This window comes from Alternaria ventricosa, assembly GCF_023758065.1.
Source record: "Alternaria ventricosa strain BMP 2768 chromosome Unknown scaffold_5, whole genome shotgun sequence".
Taxonomy (NCBI): Eukaryota; Fungi; Ascomycota; class Dothideomycetes; order Pleosporales; family Pleosporaceae; genus Alternaria; species Alternaria ventricosa.
In genome coordinates this window covers 2,083,144-2,105,993 of record NW_026055685.1, presented here as the reverse complement: position 1 = coordinate 2,105,993, position 22,850 = coordinate 2,083,144, and the positions used below count along the sequence as shown (strand labels likewise).

At 53.9% G+C, this 22,850-nt stretch overlaps 8 protein-coding genes across 8 annotated transcripts; 5 read left to right on the top strand and 3 right to left on the bottom strand.

Moving 5' to 3' along the window:
- Positions 1-1,920: 1,920 nt before the first annotated feature.
- On the bottom strand, positions 1,921-2,375 carry J4E93_004074 (uncharacterized protein; the record flags this gene model as incomplete). The annotated part of the gene is made up of 1 exon (XM_049342003.1): positions 1,921-2,375. A coding segment is annotated over one exon (455 nt), but the record flags the coding sequence as incomplete, so codon positions are not given.
- Positions 2,376-3,028: 653 nt separating this feature from the next.
- On the top strand, positions 3,029-4,080 carry J4E93_004073 (uncharacterized protein; the record flags this gene model as incomplete). Its single annotated transcript, XM_049342002.1, has 2 exons — positions 3,029-3,229; positions 3,265-4,080. The coding sequence occupies 2 exons, from the start codon at positions 3,029-3,031 to the stop codon at positions 4,078-4,080; spliced, it is 1,017 nt and encodes a 338-aa protein (XP_049201507.1).
- A 4,643-nt stretch (positions 4,081-8,723) lies between these two features.
- On the top strand, positions 8,724-10,825 carry J4E93_004072 (uncharacterized protein; the record flags this gene model as incomplete). The annotated part of the gene is made up of 2 exons (XM_049342001.1): positions 8,724-8,732; positions 8,858-10,825. The coding sequence occupies 2 exons, from the start codon at positions 8,724-8,726 to the stop codon at positions 10,823-10,825; spliced, it is 1,977 nt and encodes a 658-aa protein (XP_049201506.1).
- Positions 10,826-12,567: 1,742 nt separating this feature from the next.
- On the top strand, positions 12,568-13,826 carry J4E93_004071 (uncharacterized protein; the record flags this gene model as incomplete). Its single annotated transcript, XM_049342000.1, has 2 exons — positions 12,568-13,626; positions 13,680-13,826. The coding sequence occupies 2 exons, from the start codon at positions 12,568-12,570 to the stop codon at positions 13,824-13,826; spliced, it is 1,206 nt and encodes a 401-aa protein (XP_049201505.1).
- A 203-nt stretch (positions 13,827-14,029) lies between these two features.
- J4E93_004070 (uncharacterized protein) lies at positions 14,030-15,649 on the top strand (the record flags this gene model as incomplete). The annotated part of the gene is made up of 2 exons (XM_049341999.1): positions 14,030-14,038; positions 14,342-15,649. The coding sequence occupies 2 exons, from the start codon at positions 14,030-14,032 to the stop codon at positions 15,647-15,649; spliced, it is 1,317 nt and encodes a 438-aa protein (XP_049201504.1).
- Positions 15,650-16,465: 816 nt separating this feature from the next.
- J4E93_004069 (uncharacterized protein) lies at positions 16,466-16,882 on the bottom strand (the record flags this gene model as incomplete). Its single annotated transcript, XM_049341998.1, has 1 exon — positions 16,466-16,882. One exon carries the CDS (start codon positions 16,880-16,882, stop codon positions 16,466-16,468), a length of 417 nt encoding a protein of 138 aa, XP_049201503.1.
- A 1,540-nt stretch (positions 16,883-18,422) lies between these two features.
- Positions 18,423-19,616, top strand: J4E93_004068 (uncharacterized protein; the record flags this gene model as incomplete). Its single annotated transcript, XM_049341997.1, has 1 exon — positions 18,423-19,616. One exon carries the CDS (start codon positions 18,423-18,425, stop codon positions 19,614-19,616), a length of 1,194 nt encoding a protein of 397 aa, XP_049201502.1.
- Positions 19,617-19,944: 328 nt separating this feature from the next.
- On the bottom strand, positions 19,945-21,695 carry J4E93_004067 (uncharacterized protein; the record flags this gene model as incomplete). Its single annotated transcript, XM_049341996.1, has 2 exons — positions 19,945-21,595; positions 21,688-21,695. 2 exons carry the CDS (start codon positions 21,693-21,695, stop codon positions 19,945-19,947), a joined length of 1,659 nt encoding a protein of 552 aa, XP_049201501.1.
- Positions 21,696-22,850: the final 1,155 nt, after the last annotated feature.

The window sequence follows — 22,850 nt, the reverse complement described above, 5'->3', positions numbered from 1 at the left end:
GGCACTAATCTCTAGCTATAGAGGCGCCTATTTTAAGTGCTTAATTTAGTAACTAGTTCTAACTATAGGCGCCTAATTTTAGCCTTAATTTAAGCCTAAAATTTAGCTATAGGCGTTAAAATTTAGCTATAGGCGTTAGATTTAGCTGTAAAGGCGCTCTTTTTTAGCTGCAGAGGCACTAATCTCTAGCTATAGAGGCGCCTATTTTAAGTGCTTAATTTAGTAACTAGTTCTAACTATAGGCGCCTAATTTTAGCCTTAATTTAAGCCTAAAATTTAGCTATAGGCGTTAAAATTTAGCTGTAAGCGCTAAATTCTAGCTACACGTAGGCTGTACTAGCGGCGAGCGCAGTAATTACGTAAAGAACTTTAAAATTTAGCTCTAAACTTCTCTACTCTACAACTCTACAACGCAAGCAGCTATTAATAAGCTAAGTGTAGCGTTAAATTTGCGCAGTAATTCTACACAAAATAGCCTACTTAGATTTTATCTAGGCTCTTAGGCGGTAAAGTTTAAAAGCCTTAAGGCTACTACTTTAGAGCTACCTCTCTGTTTCTTATTAGCCTTATCGCTCTTACTAAAATTTACTTAGAGCTAGTAGCTCTAAGCACGTTCTCTAGAGTAGAGTCTATAGGTTTTTTTACTAAGTCTACTTTAAAAATTCTTCTTTTAGATATATCTCGGGACTTAGACTAGCTATAACTAAGCGAGGCACACTGTTAAAATCGCAATATTTTTTTCTACAATATAGCTATTTACAATTTCTTCTCTTACTTACAAATACTAAGTGCAACACTATTCTCTTATCTTGCTACTTTATTTACGTAATATCTTACTTATTTTACGCGCTAGAGCTAAGTAAAGCGCAGCGTTAAATTCGCGCTATAATTCTAATTAAAATAGTGTAGCTAGAATTTTTCTATAGTAGCTATGCGGCTATAGTTATGTAAAGAATACTAAAACTAACTCTCTAACTTTACGCCTATATAACTCTTTATCTTAACTAGCTATAGATAATCTAAGAGTAGATTTAGAATTGCATAGTAATTCTGCATAAAATAGCCTCTTTAGAATATCTAATATTACTTTAGATAGCTGCTAGCAATAGCTTAAGGCTAGGCTCTTAGTTCTACCTTTTGTTCTTTATTAGTTCTTATTAGTACTACTAAAAATCGCTTAGAGCTAGTAGCTCTAAGCACGTTCTCTAGGGTAGAGTTTAAAAGCTTTAGAGCTACTACTTTAGGCCTACTCTCTACTTCTTATTAAAGCTTATTACCTTTACTAAAAATTACTTAGGCCTAGTAGCTCTAAGACGTTCTCTAGAGTAGAGCTACTTACCTATACTAGCTATTAAGTAGAGGTATATACTAAGGTCTACTCTGTAAAGCTACTTAGTTAGTAGTAGTAAGGTAAATATGTTAGGCGAAAACGTTGTTAGAAAAGCAATTATAGATGTTATAGTATTAACTTAATCTTTATACTATTGCTTGCAACACCTAACTCGATAAATTCAAAATACATAGTATCGACTTGTTTGCGCGGGCCTCGTACAGCAGGTGGTGAATCTCCAAACTGGCCTCACCACCCCGATGTCTCCCCAGTATACACAATCAACTTACCGCCGTGCTCCTTCTTCGTAGCCTTCGCAAATACCCGCATCATGCCTTCGCAGGAATCCTTCACCGAAACCGGCGCCTTCTCGCCCATACCCAAAGCCTGGGACGCGCCGTTGCCCATGTCGGTCGCAACATGGCCCGGGTCGAATGCAAAGCAGTTCAGCCAATCCTCTTCGGCGTTGATGCGAATCGTGTACCAGTTGAGCGCTGTCTTGGTCGGCGCATACGCCGCGTTCGGAATGGGCAGGTGGTTGCTAGGGCATGGTCAAACGGGTGCGTGAGAGGCATGTCAAGTTTACTTACACCAACAACCCCGCCGACGAGCCCATAGGCAGGAAGATCGGCTCGCGCGTCGACTTCTTCAGGAGTTGGCGCGTCGCCTGGTATAGCGCTATCACGCCATAGACGTTGGGTTCCATGTGCGCCCTGATGTCCGCAATCTTGACTTCTGCGACAGTGGGCAAGATGTAGCTGATGCCGGCGTTCGCAATCACAATGTCGAGGTGATGGATTTGGTGCTTCTGCTGCAGCTCGGCGACGGCATCATGCGCGTCCTGCTCGATGCTTGCGTCGAGCTTTACGACAATGAGCTGGCTGTCGGAACCCTTGGGCAGGTTTTGGAGCGCATGCGCGGTCGCGTGCTCCGGGTTGCGCACTGCGGCGATGACAGTGTGCGAGGGCTTTGCCAGAAAGCGCTCGGTAAGGCCAAGACCGATGCCTCGATTGGCGCCTGTGATGAGCACTATGGTGGAGGACATGTTGGTGGGACGGATTCACAATTCTCGTTCTCGCGCGTTGCTGGTGAGTTACGATTGAGATGAAGTTGGTTCAAAGGAATAAGAGGTAAATTTCTGGCTCCACGGCAGGATATCCATCTCTTTCACGGCGGACGGGAAGATACTTGTAGCTTTGGGATCTTGGGCCAGATAGGCTACACGGCCATCACGAACGTGCAAGAAGATAAGGCGCCCAACGCGAAGATGACATATCGGCGTACAAACGGTTGTAAGCCATGTACGAGCTTCGTACCTGCATGTGTAGGATTCATCGCCAACAGCCTTCCGATAGTTGTCGCATTTCTAAGCACCGCCAAGGTTGCGTAGCGAAGTCGAGCCGCAGATGCATGGACGCAAGGCTGTCATGTCATGCAATGATGGTGGCGGCAGCGGCGCGCGTCGGGTACGCGTTTGATATCAGGCGCGTAGGTGTCTTCCAACAGCACGATCTGATATTGTCAGTGCCGGAGGTCGTGGTCGTAACGCTAAGGACGCGTCGGCGCGACTCGAGCTTCCACCGCGCGGGATGGTAAGGCTGACGTCACCACCAACCCACCTCAAAACACCACAGGCGCCATCGTCACAATGTCATGTTTCTTTCCAAGATCGCGCGCCCTCTTACGACAAAATCCATCATGAAGCTCGATCCGGCAGTCATCAGGCTCCTCGGTCTGGACCTTGACAAGACGCACGTCTCTTCCGCAGGCGGAGGCGGCTCGAGCTCGGCATCGACGTTGAAGATCACGTCACAACTTGACGATGGCACAGATCAGGCATTCTTCATGAAGACTGGGAGCGGCGAAGAGGCCGAGGTCATGTTCCAAGGTAAGCGCAACGTGTAGCACCTCCGGGCTGGCTAATCAACTGACAGCGCGATGAAGGCGAGTACGCATCCCTCCAAGCCATCCACGACGCCGTACCATCTCTATGTCCTCAACCCTTCGGCCACGGACAATTCGAATCGCAGCCATCCACATTCTTCCTCGTGACTGAATTCCTTCACCTCACGGGACGATCGAGTTCAAAGTCGAAAGCGCCATCGCTGGCAGCCAAGCTCGCAAAGCTGCATACCACGCCAGCGCCCATACCAGAAGGCTGTGGCAAGCCCCTGTTCGGGTTTCCCGTGACAACGTGTTGCGGCGACACACCACAAGATAACAGCTATGAGGCAAGCTGGGCAGACTTTTATGCGGAGAACCGTCTCAGATCTATACTACGATGCGCGGAGCAGAACGGGCGTAGGGACGGCGACGTGAAGAAGCTGGTTGAACAGACCGCGACCATGGTAGTACCCCGCTTGATTGGTGATGACCATCTCAATAACGGCAAAGGTATTACACCGGTCGTTGTGCATGGCGACTTATGGAGCGGCAATGCAAGCGCAGGCGTCATTGGTAATAAGAAGGGCGAGGTTGAAGACGTGGTTTACGACTCGTCGGCATGCTACGCGCACAACGAGTTTGAATTAGGCGCCATGAAGATGTTTGGTGGCTTCGGTGGAAGTTTCCTGGAAGAGTACCATCAGCTGTGTCCGAAGACGGAGCCCGTGGAGGAATACGAAGACAGAGTGAAGCTATATGAGCTGTACCATCACCTTAACCACTATGCAATGTTCGGAGGAAGTTATCGGAGCGGCGCGGTCAGTATCATGAGAGATCTTATCAAGAAGTATGGTGGTGAAGGGTAGGTCAAAGGATTGATGGAGTGACAACGAGTGGTCAAGCATCTACATGTGAATGTGCACCAGTTGAACCAATCGCGATTAGTCCGAGAAGCAAGTTCATGAGCTCAAGGAGGAAGCTGGACACTCGAAATCGGAAGCGACTCGTCACCCTCGCATGTTATTCTCCCTCGAGTTCGTTACTTCAAGGTGTGTAAACATCTTACGTGATTGAGTACAATAGCTAGTTCGTCAAGAATGTCGCTTCAAAAAGACTACGAAGACGTTGGTTTGCTTGCATAGAAAACCGATAAGACAAAATAGACATTGCAGAATCCTAAGAGCTAGGAGCTCAATATCTGCAAAGCTGGAGAAAATGCAAAGACACGCGCGCGGTCACCGCAACTGCCCATTTCAGACTCACCTTGAGTTTGATATCAACGCTAAGACGCGCCTGCCTGTTAAGCAGTCTGTCGCGCTCTTACCTCTGCTCCTCCGCCTACACACAACATCAAAATCCAATTCTACCTTCTAACGTCTACGTGCTACTTCGCTGCCCTCAAAACCTCACCTCGACCAAATCATGGCGCCTCTCCTCGCCACTGCGGTCGCTACGTACAAGCAAAAGAGGTTCGACGCTGCGGCGCTCGAAGCCATGAAAGCACACGACGCACGAGTTCAGATCGTACCCGTGGAGGCGAAGCTCAACGCCAACGACATGGCAATCCTTACCAAGAACCCTCGTCAATTCGATGTAAGTTTACGCCTGCTGTCTTGCACTGAACTTGTTACTGATATATCTCCAGTTCAGCCTCTGGCACGGACTACCGCAATCCTGGATCGATGAGTGCTTCGGAGACGATCTCGGCAACGACTCGTTAAGATCAAGCTGATCAAATTAGAGTCCCGCCCAGTCGAGCAGCCTCCGGTCGCGAAACACTCGGACTTGGATCTTCAGATAGCGGAAGCAGCTGGCTTCCACCGAGCCATCAACATATGGAACGACTCACATTCATGGACACCCCTTTACATACAACAACAACTGCGCGATCAGGCCACTGAACTGGGCAAGATTCTCTCCGACCACAACATTGACGAGCCGAGTACCCTCCCCGGCAAGTTCAAGCACGGTAGTGCAGCGTATTGCCCGTATCAACTTCGTCTGTCAGATCGCCAGTCAGCGATTGCGTTACTGGCGTCAAGCTACTTCGATGTGTTCATGGGCATGGGAGACTAGTAGTACTTCTTTCCTTTCCAGTTCCTAAGATGTTAGGAGGCTCATTCTCCAAAAACCCAGGATAGGAAGAGATACATACTCCAGCACGACAAGACGTCGAGCATATGCAGGGGGTATTCGAATTGCAATCGGTGGAAAAGAAACCAAAACGATAGGCGTTTGGCATTAGATCCTCGTCTCGGGAAGTTGCCTCGAGGGGAATGCGATCGGAGGATATTGTGACCGATCGCTACACAACAATACCTATTGCGAGAACGTAGCAGTGATCCTTCAATACACAATGGCCACTTATACCATGCCTTTCAATCGCTTCCGTGACCGTATATAGCACCACGTAAAAGTCAAATCGTTTCCATTACGCCATGAGTACATACCCGGGTATCACAAACACCAAACTAAAGCCCACAAAGCGCCTCCACAGTTGACGGACCTGTCAAAGACCTTCAGTCTGACAGCAGCATGCCACTCTCCCCAGTCCTATCTCTCACATCTAGTGCATGCATTCGCAAGCGCCGCGTCTATGCCCTCAAGCCCACCACGCTCAACCCTTGTGCTTCCTCAACACATCCTCGCTAACCCTTTTCACGCTCTTGACAGACAGTCCCCGCTCGCCGCGTTGTTTGCTCTTGATGCTCGCTTCGTTGATGAGTCTGCGGGTATCGTTAGCTTCCTGTCTCTCTTCCTCTCCCCTGCCTCCACATCCGTCCATCACCTGCGCGAATGCGTTCCCTTGCTCAGTGCCATTTCAAGATATCCGACCTTTGTCGCACCGTGTCGTGGTGTGATGTGAATCGAAGGAAGCGCATCGCATCACGTCGTAGTATCGCATCGTGGAGTGTATTGCATCGTAGGTACGTACTCTTGCATGAACAGCACATAGTTCAGGTATATCTACGTCGCATGTCAGTCTCTCATCTCACTACTACTCATCGCATCAGCGTACCAGTATATCCACGTTCTTGCTCAATGGCCTGTTGGAATGCGCCTTGACGATCTTCTTGACGGTGCCGCGGGGGTAGAGGGTCGGCGCCATGGCGTGCGTTTGTTGTTTGCGAGACTTGCGCGATGAGTAAAGAAGTTATTTGTGAGAGATCTTGGGGGTAGTCGGTACGATGTGCGGGGTTGTCGAGCACAGTGTGGGATGGAGGCGTGGGTAGACGTGTCTGTTGACGTCGATGCGTGCAGCCGGGTCTGTGCGTCGACGCGCTGGCACGTGGAAGGCTAACACTGAACGCCACACTCATGAACACAGGCCTTGTACAGGGGCTATGCGATGGTCGGAGACCTCATAATTATCTCATAGGGAGACATCACATGTTTGGGTCAATTCAGATGAGTCTGAACAAAAGAATTCTCATACGAGATGCATCTATCAGGGACTATCACAAGATAATGTTACACAAACGAGATTCCACATCTACTGCGCTACATAATCACTGTATTTACACCTTCAGGCCAAGATCCGCAGCGTAGGGTAGTACGAAAAGGTCACCGACGGACGATACTGAGGCGTTGCTCTCAAGTAGTTCCTTAGCAGCCTGATGTAATCGTTAGTACATATCAGATCGAAATGGGGATTGCAAAGACTCACCTTCTTGACGGACTCTTCTGTTACGCCGTCAATCTTCTGGGCGACCTCGTCGATCTGGTACGGTTGGGTGTTGTGGATCAGACCGTTGCCAGTAAGCTCGAGACCAGCGCGGATGTCCTGGCCGTGCTCGAGCTCCTTGAACTTGGCGGCGGCCTTTGCCTTGGAGACCTCTTCGCTTGAGATCTCGCCGGAAGCAATCTTCTTGATGGCATCAACAGCGGCCTGGGCGGTTTGGGCAACAGCCTTGGCGGATCCGGTGATGGTGGTGTAGAGGAGACCGGCGTCGGAGTAGATGGCGCTGGTGGTCTTGACCTTGGCACCCTGAGCAGCGGCCTGGCCGAGCTTGGTGAAGCCTTGCGACCACTTGACGGCAGACTCGCCTCCGAGAAGAGAGCTGAGGACGGCAATCTCGGGCTTGTAGAACTTGCCGGTGAAGGAGCTGGAGCCGGGGAAAGCAATGACCATGGCGTTGCCGCTGTCGTGGGCGATGCGCTCCTCACCACCGTAGTACTTGGACTGGTCGGCACCGGTGTTGGACTCCTGGAGAGGGGTGCTGGGGACGTTCTCGAAGAACTCGCCAACCCACTTGGAGAACTCGCCGTGGTCGGCACCGTTGGCTACGACGGCGAAGTTGGGCTTCGCGTAGGCGATCTTGGAGTACCACTCAATCGTCTCGGCGTCGAGGTACTTGGTGTAGGGCGTGGGTGCAGCGGAGGCGGTGGGGACACCGAGGCCGCGGTGGAAGGCGAGGCTGTGGGCGGACTGGGTGGCCATGTCGGTGACGCTGGCGAGGAACTTCTTGTGGGCGAAGTGGATCATGGGGAGCACCTCCTCGGCGTAGACGTGGGCTGCAGTGTGTCAATTCCATCCATCTCGTGATATCAGTTTTGCCTACGCTGGTACTTGGTGGAGCTGGCGACCTCGCCGAGCAGCTCGACGAAGTAGGGCAGGTCGTCGCGGAGGAACTTGGCCTCGAGCACCAGGTTCTCGCGCGAGTGGTGGGCGTTGAGGCTGGCGCCCAGGAGCTCGGATTCGCGGACAATGCGCAGCGTCGACCGTCTTTCGGTGCCCTAGAGGTCCGGAGCGTCAGTCTCGCTCTCCATAGCATCATCGGGAGGGTCTCAATTCAGCGTACCCGGAAAGCGAAGTTGGCAAGGCCCTCGGTCAGGCCGGGCAGCGGCTGGAAGCGCGTGCCGGCCTTTGCGACAAGGGCCAGCGTCGTCGTGGGGCCGGCAAAGTCTCTGCTGGCGTACTTGACGCCTTTGGCCTCGCCGGACTGGTACTGGAAGGAGCCTGAAGCTGGGGCAGCCAGGCCGCGGCGCTGGCAGCGGGCGACGGGCTGCTGGCGGGCTGCACGCTGCGCGCCCCGGCAGGCGGTCGTTCGGGAGAGCATCGTGGTGTAGGCGCCGGGCGGAGGGCTGGGTGGTGTGCGGGGGACGGCAATGGATGGAATGCGTCTGGTGGTGCGGCTGTCGAAGATGCCCGTCACAAAGTTCGTAGGCCGCCAAGCCCCGTAATGCCATCGACCGCCGCTCCATTGGCCGGAGCTCGACTGGGAACGGTCACCCACCCCACCCAGTATCATTTTCTAGGCCGCTAAGACTGTCGCTGCTCATTCCTCGCCCTCTCTGCTCCAGCTTTGTTCTCCCCGTGCGTCGCCAATGTCTCCCCGGTAGCATTACCCCACCCTAGATATCTGGCAAATATCTAGGCTCCATCATGTCTTACAACCAGCGAGAGACTCCGGTAAGACGCGCCGCCCTTGCGCCTCGCCCATGTCACATGAATCATAACCAACCACTCTGCAGGTCCTTGCTGAACTCTGCACCTCCCTGGTCAAGGATGTCTACGGTGAACTCGCGGCAGTATGTCTTGTCGAACCAAGTCCCTGCGCATCGTCGCGCGCGGGCGCAGTACTCTTCTGCATCCAGGCATGCGACGGGCGCATTCAAGAACACTCTTCTAACTCCTCATAGCGGGTCTTCTCGATCCTCGCGCGCCACGGACGCCAGAGTCTCGCATCTATCGCACGCGTCTCCTACCTGAACCCGCGCCAGATCAAGTACGGCCTCGTCATCCTCCTCCAGCAGCACCTCATCTTCCATTCCGGCAGCGATGCGCCCTTGACCTACTACGAGATCGACTGGCAAAACTCGTACGCAATCGTCCGCTTCGGCAAGATCGTCAAGCTCGTCCAAGATCGCGACGGCAAAAAGGCCGCCAACGTCATGTCCAACCTGCTCGCGCTCGGGCACACACGCATCGCCGACTTGAAAGAAGCTTACTTCCCCTCCGAAACTGAAAGCGACTATGACTCAGACGACGGCGCGGCCAACGGGGCCGGCTCAAAGCGGAAACGGACCAACGGCACTCACGTCAACGGGACAGCGAAGACGAATGGCGTCACGAACGGCACAGCCTCTGAGTTAGACGACGCAAAACCAGACCCCACCGAACTCACCAACGGCCACGGCAAGACCAACGGCGTGCATAAGCCCTCCAAGGTGGACAGCGTGACCCACAACAGCGCTCCAGAAGAGCCCGGTCAGGAACAGGATGACAGCGACATTGGGTCCGTCGAGGAGCTGTACGAAATCATTCAGCGGTTGATGGAGCGCGGCTGGATCAGGACAGTCACTGAAACACAATACCTCTCCCCCGGCGATATGCACGACATGCTCTACCAGGAGTCCATCGAGCAAGACAACAATGGCGTCACACCCACAGGCACCAAAGACAAGGATATCGTCCTCAGAGGGACCTTGCAGCGTAAACGGGCAATGCGCGACGAATGGCTGACGGTCCCAAAGTTCGCCCGAAACGGACAGACGAATGGTTCCAACAAGCGCGTGAAGATCAACGGTACGAACGGCACAAATGGATGGGCGGCACCATCATCGGACGACGACCTCGTTATTCGCGTTAACCCGGAGAAGATCGCAGTCGCCATGCGGACGGAGCAGCTGGTGAGTTTGGTACAACAACGTCTCGGTTCTATTACTGCGCGCGTTTACCAGACCATGTTGCGCATGCTCGAGTCCAAGACACCTCGCTGCTGGGAAGAGTGGCCTGACCCACCGCTACCTGCCGGCGAAGCTGGAGAGAACTCGATCGATCCACGCTTCCTCGTAACCGCCCGCGACGTCGCTACGAAGCTCAGCCGTGAGCGCGATCTGGACATCTTCGAGGGCCTCGATCCGAACGCAGCGGCCCAAATGACTCGCAAAGGGCACATCAATCGAGCCACAATCTGGACACAGCCAGTTGACCCCGCAACCCTCAATATGGAAGACAGGACCAAGGTCGTGGACAAGCATATACAGATGCTGGCTGAAGACCCGTTTCACTTTGTCACCTGGCACTCTCGCGCCGGATTCTCGCAATGGCACATTGAGTTCGACGAGATCGCGCGGCAGATGATACAGACCGAGATCGAGAACACCATTTCTGCAAGGAAGGGATCCTTGGGCGTGAAGCTGGTTCGCGCGTTGAAGAAGAAGGGCAAGCTCGACGAGCGCGCCATGTGCAACGTCATGATGATGCCCGCCGCCGACGTTCGCGGCATAGTCAACGACCTCACCATCCAGGGCTTTGTCCAGACGCAGGAGATTCCCAAAGTCGACCGACGCGAAGCGAAACATTCCCTCCACCTTGTCTGGTACGATCGGCAGCGCGCCCGCGAGAAGCTGCTCCACGACACTTACAAGGGCATGGTCCGCATCCTCCAACGTATAGAATACGAACGAGAGAAGATTGAGTTTACCCTTACCAAAGCCGAGCGCTCTGACGTAGTCGGCAACGAAGAGAAATGGTTGAGCCCACGCGAGTTGGACGACCTTCGCAAATGGAAAGAGGTGCAAGAGAAGTTGTTGCTACAGCTATCCCGCGAAGACGACTTGGTCGCTACACTGAGAGATTTCCACGGGCCGCTGGTCTCCGCTTAGACCAGCGGAACATCACGGCCTGTCGTTACGTGAAGAGAACGATGGATTTGGCGTTTCATGGGGGCATGCATAGGTCTGGTTCCGTCCAGCCATCAAAAGCATTCGGTACAAACGATACCCTTCGAGCATATGGGCGGCGTTTATTTCTTGCATTGCAATTAGGTATTCTTTTCGTACCAGCTTACGTGATCTGAGAGGAAGATTTTGACAAGTGATCTTTGCTGTAGATCACGATCTGTAGTATATACTTCAATGACTTCGGAAACATTATCGCATCTTGTGCTTCTTTGACTCGTTGGCTATGCGTATTGGATGCAAGCGTAGCATAATGCGCCTGAGAATGCCTCTCGACGTACTTCGGACTACAATGAGACTTCTCTTGTGGGTTGACCTTATGCGCTACGAGAAGTAGACATAGCATCTATAGCTTCCACGAGCTCATGGAGGAAGTCGATGTATGCTTTAGGGCTTTCTTGATCGTGCGCACAAGAGAGCAGATGTTGTCAAAGTCGAGTAAGCAGTAATGTTTCATCTTTGGCTCAGCATAGGTACAACCGCATGTAGGCACAACGCGTATTCCAGTGATCAGAAATGTACATTGGCGTGCACCCACAAACCTTCAGGTCAAATTTACATGCTATCCACGCATGACCTGTGCGTGGAGATGTGGCGAAGAAGGCCAAACGTACCCAAAGTAGGACTCCGTTGATTTCTCCCTATCTGTCACCACAGCATGCTGCCAGCCCACGCATGCTCCCGTTGCCAAATCCTGAATAGTGAACATTATGCTCAGAGTTGATTAACAACTTGCTCGCCCCAAGTCTCCGGACTCGCAGGCGATTACTCGTGAGACGTCATATGACCCCTTGGTTGGCAGCGCGAGCAATATACATGCCGCAGCAGAATAGATTAATGTGGCCGAGGTGAACCGGGAAACAACACCTCGCCAGGCAGCACTGAGCCCTGTCTCCATATAATGAACCGGGTTGCAGGTAGGCGCCTCTATGAGGCGTATTTGACGTCGCGACGTCGAGCAATGATGAAGGCATATCGTTGCATCGCGATGGGAGTTGAAGAAGGATGTCTAGGTGTCAGGCAACGTGAGTCTGGTGTCGAAGCGCGCTAGTGGCTCAAAGCAGCCGAGCTCCGCCTTCGCTCGACTGTGCCCAACCACATCACCAATCCCTTCACGTCTACAGCTACGCTAAGTACCGTTGTGGCTGCAACGACCGACCGCCATGAATGCGACAACGTTCCGATATGAAGTCAAGGCGATCTAGTACCTAGACGTCTCTAGTCAGCCTCAAGCTTGCGTTCGCTCCAGCAGACGACAAGTCATTCCAAGCCTCCACCCCACGAGCCACCGGTTGACAGACCTGGGACCCTGCTCGGCAGCCGGAGTGCATTGCCTAGTACCCGTTGTAGTACCCCCGCAGCAATACACCTTCATCAAATGTGGAGGCGGGCCGAGTCATGAGCATGGACGTTCTTCGCGGGCTTCGAGAAGATCCGGGGGCGCAGGTACCACATCGACATATCAAATGACCGAGCTTTGTCTGGAGAAGTCTTGAAATCTATCAGCGGCGGCATCACGGACATTCACACCGGCTGAAGTAATTTGGATATTGATGAAGACTTCATGATCGCCAGCACCGGGGTTGAGCTCCAGCATACAAATATGCGTGCTCGCCGGACGTCACATTCTTCACGCACTCCCCATCACACTCTCTTCTCTAGTCACGATGCTGTCTAACCTTCTCTTCACTGCTGCGCTCGCAGCTGGCGTGGCTCAGGCTCTGCCTCAAGCGACCACCTCGAGGGCTACCACTACCACTCGCGCCACGACGACAACGGCCGCTCCAGCAGCGACTGGAAACCCCTTCGCTGGCAAGGACTTTTACGCCAACCCATACTACTCCTCCGAGGTCTACACCCTGGCCATGCCATCTCTTGCCGCATCTCTGAAGCCCGCTGCTTCCGCCGTGGCCAAGGTCGGCTCGTTCGTGTGGATGGACACGATGGCCAAGGTCCCTCTTATGGACACCTACCTGGCAGACATCAAGGCCAAGAACGCCGCCGGCGCGAAGCTGATGGGAACTTTTGTCGTATACGATCTGCCCGACCGTGACTGCGCCGCCCTTGCCTCCAACGGTGAGCTCAAGATCGACGACGGTGGTGTAGAGAAGTACAAGACGCAATACATCGACAAGATTGCCGCCATCATCAAGAAGTACCCTGATGTCAAGATCAACCTTGCCATCGAGCCCGACTCGCTGGCCAACATGATCACCAACATGGGCGTCCAAAAGTGCTCGCGCGCTGCCCCCTACTACAAGGAACTCACCGCCTACGCCCTCAAGAGCCTCAACTTCGCCAACGTCGACATGTATCTCGACGGAGGCCATGCTGGCTGGCTCGGCTGGGACGCCAACATTGGCCCAGCCGCAAAGCTCTACGCTGAGGTCTACAAGGCGGCTGGCTCGCCCCGTGCCGTCCGTGGTATTGTCACCAACGTCAGCAACTACAACGCCTTCCGCATTGCTACCTGCCCTTCCATTACCCAGGGCAGCAAGAACTGCGACGAGGAGCGCTACATCAACGCCTTTGCTCCCCTGCTCAAGGCCGAGGGCTTCCCAGCTCACTTCATTGTCGACACTGGCCGCAGCGGTAAGCAGCCTACTGGCCAGCAGGCTTGGGGAGATTGGTGCAACGTCAAGGGCGCTGGGTTCGGTATCCGTCCTACTACCAACACCGACAACGCGCTTGTCGATGCTTTTGTCTGGGTCAAGCCCGGTGGCGAGGTATGTAACCTATTTGTGAACAAATGAGAAGGCGAATGCTAACGAGAACTTAGTCTGACGGTACTTCCGACCAATCTGCTGCCCGCTACGATGGCTTCTGCGGCAAGGACTCTGCTTTCAAGCCTGCGCCTGAGGCTGGTACTTGGTTCCAGGACTACTTTGCCATGTTGCTTCAGAACGCTAGCCCCGCTCTTGCATAGACGTTTGATGTGTAGGACACGTAGTTCCTTCATCCAGGCTTTTGTCAGAAGGAAGGAAGTCAAGAAGATGCACTGTATATAGCCGCGATCGCATCTCGCTCGTTCCAGGTTCGTGAGAACTGTATATATCAATCACCGTGTGCATGACCATTGTGCATGTATCCAATGAGTGATTACGTGTCCGACATGGTGATGGCATCATGATGGGTGGTGTAACGGTGATGCCGCCCGCGTGGGGGCTGGACTCGGGAAGCCACATGTCTTGGCAGGGCGCAGGCGAGCAAAGGATCAGCCGTTGCGCGAGTACTACCACGCCCCGCCAAACCTTCTTTGCCCTTAGACCTCCCGACCTACATCATCCTTTGCGCGCATCGCCCTGTTTACACGTGCGACCACCCGACGCTCGTTCCCCTCCCAGCGCACCCTCTGCGCCCACCACCCACCCATGCGGCCCCGGTTCTATCGATAAGGCAGCGGAGAGGGCAATGCAACGCCCCAAGCATTCACCTCTGCAGTCGCGACTGCTCGCATATCTCGTCGGTACCAGTGCCTGCATCGCGCTATGGGCGCCTTCCCTACCTCTCGTGTATGCTGCCGAAGTTCTCGCGACGCCCGATCACGACGCCCTTGACAGCCTCGCGCTGCACGCCTTTACCAGCGGAGATATCCCACACATTGAAGATGAGGGACTCGATCGAGGAGAGAGCGATGGCTACGAGCCGGAGTTCAGCTATCTCGACCGGAGTCTGATTGGACGGCAGACAGAAGCGCCGGAACCGCTGAAGAATAACGAGAAGACGGAAAAGGACATCGATCCCGAAACGACGTTACACTTCGTCTTTGAGAAGGGTCAATTGCGCTTGAGGAGTGTGCTTGATGCTCCCTTGGATGCTCTGGAAGCACGGGGAACCGACAACGCCTCTGATGAAGCTGGCTTGGAAGATGCGACAGTACCTGGAAAGGAAGGCGACATTGGTGACGATGAGATGGGAGAGCTCGCAAAGCGGCAGGCTGGTAGTAGTCGCGTCTGGCTGACTGCTAATACCTGCCGCCAACCTATGCCGAACGGAGACGCAAAGGAGGCAAGGAAGAACCACCCGCAGCTCGTCATGTACGTCTCTACATCGCCGCGCAACAAGCAACCAGGCCCAGATGCGACGCAAGATACCCTCACCAACATCACGGGCGTGCTTTTCGATGGCGGCTACGCCAGCTTCGAGCTCAACACCACTTCGGATGTGTACATTGGTATCGGAGCGCCCAAGCTCGAGGAGGACTGGTTTGGCAGCTGGCACTTTGAACTCGCCGCAAGCACAGACGGACCTTACCATAGCTACGACGACACGACACCTTTCCTCTACATGATCGACACGGACAGCGAGTCCACCCTTTTCATATCACAGAACTTGAGCAGTTCGAACGACACAGTGGAGGTCGATAGATGGAGGGCGCAAAACCCCTTCCACATGTACGCCTTCCCAGACGGCGAATGGACACCAGTGACGGGCTTGGAACGCTCTTACTGTGCGCTTAAGGAGCAGTTCAATGTCAATGCGACCAGGAACTTCACCATCGACACGAGCATCACCACCAAGTTCAATAAGATCGGCGGTGACGACAACATGCCCAAGAGCCAATTCCACGTCAGGAACCTGCAGAGCGCGAAGACATACAACGGGTTTGTGGTAATCGAAGGGAGCCAGCAGCCACTCACCATTCCTGGCACGGGCACGACGAGAGGCGGAGGCAGGGTCTTTCAGGCTTTCAACTGGACTACCAAGGCTGGTAAGTGTTCCACACTACAGTCTACAGAACCATGCTAACAACATACAAAGACGACTCCTGCCAAGTCCTCTTCGACCTCGAATTCTGCGACATGGTCGCCTACGCCGTCCCCTCCAACACCAAGTTCAAGCTCAACGACTCCGCTCTCGCCGAAATCTACGAGAACCAAGCTCGCACATACTACGACAACTTCAACAAGTCTCTAGCGCAGGTTGCGTGCGACACAGTCTCCGAAGCCCAATACTCCCTCGCCGTAACCTGCGACGACTGCGCCAAAACCTACAAAAACTGGCTCTGCATGGTCCTCATGCCCCGCTGCGAAGACTGGACCGCAACCGACCCTTCCCTCGTACCGCGCAACATCAAGACACCCTTCGCCAATGGTTCCCTCCCGGATATGATACCCGGTTTCAACGACAGCGCTGCGTTTAGCCAGTCGAGAAACCCGAACATCGACAAGGAGATTGATCCGGGCCCGTATAAAGAGCTCAAGCCTTGCGAAGATATGTGTTTTGATATTGTGAGGACTTGTCCGGCGCAGATGGGCTTTGCGTGCCCGAATGGGGTGCAGAGGGATGGTATGTATGGGGTTAGGGATGAGAATCCGGATCGGTTGACGTGTAGTTTTCCCGGCGCGGTTGTTAAGTTGAATGCGAAGGGTGGCGCTGGTGGGTTGGGTGTGCATCTACCCACCATTGCGACTGTTGCTGCATTAGCCGCAGTAATGTCGTTGTTGTAGATCTGAGTCCCACGTTCTCCATCAAGCAGTTCGCTCTATCTATAGTCATGATTCCCGGCGACAGACATTCTTGTAGCGTTAAAAGCGAAAGTCAAATCTCATTCATCCCCCTTCCTCACACACTGAACTCCAACCTATTCCCCGCAAAGTCCCTCGCAAAGAACCTAGTCGGATACTCCACTCCCTCCGCCCCACTATTCTTCGCACCAGGTCTATCTGCTTCCAACGGCGCCGCCTCCCCACCCCGCTCATGATGTTCCCATACCTTCGCTCTTAGCTCGTTCAGCGCTTCTACACTACCAACCCGAAAACATGGATGCCGTGATGATGAGTGCGTGAAGTCCTCTGGCTTCCCAATCGCAATATGTACTTGTTGACCTGAGCTGCCGATGTCGAACCATGCGAGCGTTTCGCGTTGCAGGTGTGGTACTGCGCGTGGTGTTAGACCGAGGGTTGTGGCGTAGAAGTCATTGGCCAGATGGAGCGTGTTTGGCGGGACTACGAGGTTGATGTGGTGGATGCCGGTGATCATGTTGGCTATAGAATGAATACGCGTTGGCTTTGTTTGGGAAGGGAGTTTGTGATGGGGTGGTATGCGACTTGGCGCTGCGAGATGGGGTGAATGCTAACTGCGGGGTGAGGTTGGTGCAGGCAAGAGGTGGGGACTAATCGACCGAGCTCGCGGGCCGTTGGAGACGACATCGAGGATATCTCGAACATCGCGCCTTCACGCGCAGTCTCATCACGCTTGCGGACACATGGACTTACGGTCAGTCGACAGAAGCTAACATGTTGCAACGCTTTCGTTCTCTTCACTCAGACTTCTCCATCTCGCCGTTACGGCGAGCAAAGTCGTCGTGATAGCGCGATAGCATATCAAAGAAGAAGGTGCACAGGACGTCAAGACGCGTACAAAGCCAGCCTCGGATGTAAGGCGGACGATGGTAATCTGATTGGGTGGATAGAGGTACTTGGTAGTAAACCCACGATTCATGATTGATGTTGCACCAGCATCATCGTGAAACGGCCCACATGGTGGCTGCCGAGGCCCGCATCGCACGTCGCATCGTCGACATGGATGGGACAGCCCTACGGGATTCTGATTAATTACCTTCCGTTTGCAGCTTCGAGAAGATCTTGGCTGGTAAATGAAGGATGCTTGGGATTTTTAGCGGATGATGCCATCTTGCACATTTCGATCGCTGGCGGGTTCCAGAACATGCAAGGCATTGATAATAGCAGCAAGCCAGCCGAGCTAACATGGCTTGCTGGGAAACAGCGACGCAAAGGTTCCGTTTGCAGACATGTTTGACAGCGGAATCTTTTGCGTGAACGGCTCCGAAAGACTGTGTCTAGCTCAGATTGTACATTCGGCGCCCAAGGCGTGGGCGAAGTAGTGTCGTATGTCTGGACGCGATGCGGGATGTCGAAGGGATATTGCGCACAACATCCAAAACTCATGACATGTACCACGTGTCGCGGTTGCTACACCACCCCAGCATCCCGTCCGCCGCCAACGTAACGAGAATCCTGCTCGATGATCAAAACCGTTACTGCCCAGAGTCATGCGCCCACGTCCATCCTTGATCGCAAAAACAAGCCGCTCTACTCCTCCCCAATCGCATGCCAGCAAAACACGAAACACGCAGAGATCAGCCGACCAGATTCAGTAATCAGACATGAAGACCATGGATCCGCGTCCCTGCACACATCAGCCTCTTCTCGCAAAACGGGGCCACGACTCCACAATAACGTCCCGAGGTCGCGTTGATGGACAACGCCATGGCATTCCTGTCATCACATCTCGCCGCAGAAGCAATGTTTCGAAACCCCACCGCGCCGACTCCCTGCGATAGTGCTCCGAGGAAGTCAGCCGTGGATGGTTTGTATAAAATGGAGGTCTCCAACAGAGGTTTGATAGGCATCGACTTCGATCCGCACTTTCGCTTCCATCTCTACTACATTCGCTTTCGTCGCCTGTCTTACTCTTCGTTGTGCTGTGCACCTACATTCTTTTTCTCAAACGACGCGATCTATACGGATACAGACGACTCTTTGCACACTATCGCAAGATGAAGTTCTACGCCGCTCAAGCTTTCGCTCTTGCTAGCATTGCAACTGCTTTCCCGCATCCTCAGCTTCCTTCTCTACCGTCCTTCTCGCTACCGACTGGTGGATCAGGTTCTGGTCTTGGTGGCCTTGGTGGACTTGGTGGAGGGTCGGGGCTTGGTGGTCTTGGTGGAGGATCAGGTATTAGCCTCCCAACCAACATCCCCTCTCTCGGAGGTGGAGGCTCGGGACTTGGTGGCCTTGGTGGCCTCGGCGGAGGATCAGGATTCAGCCTGCCAACCGGCATCCCCTCTCTCGGGGGTGGAGGTTTCTCACTTCCGACCAGCCTTCCCAGTCTAGGTGGAGGCAGCACCGGTACAGGTGGCTCTGGATTGAGTAGCTGGCTCAGCGGCCTGGGTGGAGGTTCCAGCGGAGGTTCCAGTGGAGGTCTCGGGGGCCTCAGTGGTCTTGGGGGTCTTGGAGGTCTTGGAGGCCTCGGAGGCGGTGCTGGTGGTGCTACAACAACAGCTGACGCCGCTGTCCCCGCACCTTCTAAGACCGGTGCCGCTGAAGCACCTGCCGCAACGGACGGAAGCAACACTGGCGGCGCCGGCACGATCGGCACAGACTGCAAGCCGCAATCCGGATCATCCAACGCCTTCGGAGGAAGCGAAAACGGCATCGTGGACAAGAGCTGCTGCACCGACATGACCATCGTCTTCGCACGTGGTACCGGAGAGATGGGCAACGTCGGATCCGTGTCCGGACCACCCATGTTCAAGGCTATCCGCCAGAAGCTCGGTAACGACCGTGTTACCGTTCAGGGTGTTGACTACGCTGCCTCTGCCGCTGGTAACGCCAACCTCGGTGGCGACGGTGGTCAGAAGATGGCCGATCTAGTCAAGCAGGCCAAGGCTCAATGTCCCGACACCAAGGTCATTGTATCGGGCTACTCTCAAGGTGCCATGGTCGTTCACAATGCTTTCAGCAAGGGCATTTCTGCCACGGATGTTAGCGGTGCTGTCATGTTCGGAGACCCATTGAAGCGCCAGGCTATCAGCGGTCTTTCGGCTGACAAGATCAAGCAGTTCTGCGGTACTGCTGATCAGATCTGCGGTGGTGGCGGTGATGGTGGTGCCACTGGAAGCCATCTCAGCTACGGCAGCAGTGCGGATGCGGCGGCTTCCTTCGCTATCCAGGCCGCTGGGCTTGCTTAGGCGGATCGAGGTTGTCTTGTAGACTCGCATTGCTGGTACGTGTGAGCTACAAGACGAGATATACGCGATTGTTGAGGCTAGTGCGATAGAAAGCTGATGTACATTCACATGTAGATAGTTAACCACTCCTTGTCACTCCATCAATTCTTTGACCTGTCCTTCACTACACTTACTCGTAGTAGTACTAACATAAGACACGAGAACCCGCGCTCTTTCTTCATACGCCTGACTCAATGTGCCACGATGCCTACATAATCCCATCGCCCCATCCGACATCGCCCGTCCAGCCTCCGCATACATCCAGCACCCTCATTCCATTTCCACCACCTCAATCCTTGACAACCTTGCCAACGATCCACCCCTCAGCATACCTCTTCCCCATCCCCGCCTCCGGAACCTCCACTTTGAACCCTTTACCAACATCACCCCTCCCCTCCTCCCCTTTACCAGCACCCTCCCCACCAACAACAAGATCCCTAACCTCCTTAACCGCCAACCCCAAACTAACGCAACTCGCCACCATCCTCTTAACCTCATCCTCCCAGCTCGCCTTGACACCTCCCGCCTTCGCCGTGCCCACACCCAATCTCTTGTATTCAGCAAACGCCGTTTTCGCCGCCTTGATTCGGTCGTCTACTTCTTGCCAGAGCATGCTATCCTTATCTTGAACATCCTTGACAAAAGCCTCGGGTGGAGGCTCGGAAGCAGACGGCACCGGTCCATAAGGCTGGCTATGCGCTTTGAAGTCGTCGAAGGGCGGTGCTTCAGGTGGTTGCAAAGCGAGAAAAGGTTTCATCCTGAGTTCGTACCGGAGCTTTTCTGTGGAAAAGGGAGTGCGGCGGGGCATGGGTAGTTTACCTAGGTAGGCGCAGATGACGTAGAAGCGCGCGAGAGCCAAGGCCAGCGACGCTGTTCCTTCTGTCTCGGCGAGCAGGGAGTCTAGGAAGGGTGACGCTTCTTCCACGTCTTGAACCTCTCTAAACCGTCGCGATTTAAGGAGCTCGGTGGAGATACTGAGGTAGTGTGCTTCCACCCTCTTGAGCAACTCTTTCCGTCGTGTAGCGATGAGCGAGAGGAAGAGGTACATGCCCGCGTACTCATCCGGCAGGTAGATATCCTGTTCAAAACCGAGTAAGATGACCTTTTCAATCATCCACAGCTTTTTGTGGTAGACCCAGGTAGAGAGGGAGAACTCCATGACTTGGGCACTTTGACCGAGCGTGGCGGCCGCGGAGGAAATGTCCATGTCGATTGAGCTTGCGTCGGCTTGGAGCAGGTCCCAGCCTGTGATGACGTGCGTCAACATACGTCTCAGCCGACAACGGTTCTGGCCCATGGCGACCCAGAGATCGAGGTACGCTTGGCCGGCGCGGTCTACGAATTCGTCGATGAGCATTGCGAACTGGAGGCGCGGGGGTTTGGGGATTAGGGCATTGCGTGGTGGTGACATTGTCCAGTTGATGGGGTCTATGACGGGTGAAGATGGGAACACAAGTGTCTTGACATCGACGAGAGGGAGGGAGACGGAGGCGTTGAGGACTTCGGGATGGAAGAGTAGGGTTGCGAGGTAGGAGCGGGCGTATGTCAGTGGCGGGGGTGAGCGACCAGAGAAGTGCCAGAGGAAGGATTGGTATTCGAGGGGGTCTTGTGGAAGAGCTGGGAAGCGCGTGGCTTCTGCGCAGTCGGTAGCTATCTGGTGTAGCTTCTCCAACGCATCCTTGAAGTCGAGTTCTACAACTGGGCGTGGGGGTACTGTAGACGCGAGACGGCGTTGCATCTTCGGACTGAAAGCACCAGGCACAGTCTTCCCAAGCTGATGCGTGTTCTTCAACGAGTCGATACCTTGAAGTACTGGTGGCCATGAATAGGGTATCTGATTGAGCGGTAGGTCCAAGTCAAGGGCGCGAAGGTAGTCTTTCCGAAGTTCTAGCCTGGAGCTAATGGCTTTTCGAAGTGCATCATTGATCTCAAATTCGGGACTACGATGTGTTAGCAGGCCGTCGACTGTCAAGTCCGCGGTGAAGCATACTCCTCAATCGTCTCCATCGCAGCATCCAGCTCCCTCAAAAACACATCCATCGGCACACTAACAAACAACACCCGATTATACGTATGTGTGCAAAAGTCCTCCTCTTCAAAGTAATCCCTGCCCGTAATCTTCGCAATCACAAAGTCGCAACCCTTGATCAACGCCAGGCAATACGCTCTCAGTACTTCCAGCAACGGTCCAGGTCGTCTCTCATGTAGAATTTCTCCGCGGTAGAACTGCGCCTGCTCGAGAATCTTAGTCTCGGGCCAGAGCAGCTTATCGATGTGCAAGGACGTGAAGAGAGTCTGGGATAACGGGTAGCCGGTATGCCAGGCCATTTCGTAGCAGAGTAGTTGGTCCATGATGCCTATTAGTTCCTCGGGTAGAAGGGGAGCCAGAGTGTCGTAGTCGTCTTCTAGGGTTTCTCCGGGCTGGAGGAAGCCGCTGTCCATTTTGGGGTCCATGATCTGTTGCATGTAAGAAATAGAATCTGATTCGTGAAACGAGAGCGACATACTTCGATGGCCCCGATGGACTCGAACAGCGTAAAGTATTCATCTTTGACGAGTTGACCGACTTCGAGAGCTGAAAATTGTCAGTCCATGTTGCCTGAACATATCGTCGTAACGACCGTAGTACGACATGACGAGGCAGCCCCGCCATGCCCCTCCCTGTACCTGAGATGGCAACTCACCATTACAAGCCCTCGTAAACTTCTCCGTCACATCATGAATCTTTGGCTGCGTCCCCGCGACCGGATGTCTTGATTGTCTCAAGGGTAAATTAGCGGAAGTAGAGGCCGAGATGGTACGCGCAGACTCTTGCGCATGTGAGGAGCCTGTGCATCATCAGTATCGACTGCTCTACACAGAAGAAGTGAAGAAACAATTACCAGCCCCGTCAACGGCTACACCTGTGTCATGGTCCGGGGTGGGGGCTGTGCTGTGGCTGCTAGACGCATCTGCCATGTTGTGGTGGAGTCGATGCCGATGCGGGAAGATTTGTGACAGCCGAGTTGGACAGGCGCGCGTCCGAGGCAAGCGGCAACATTACTGGTAGTCACGACCGTCATCTCACTTCTACTTCACACGCGCTTTGGATCATTGGGGAGAGTGAATGTCGGCTCAATTGTTGGTGTGTATTGGCTTTGATTCCGCTCCAGCTTGATAGTACAGCTTATAGGTCTATCCTCCGCAAGCGTCATC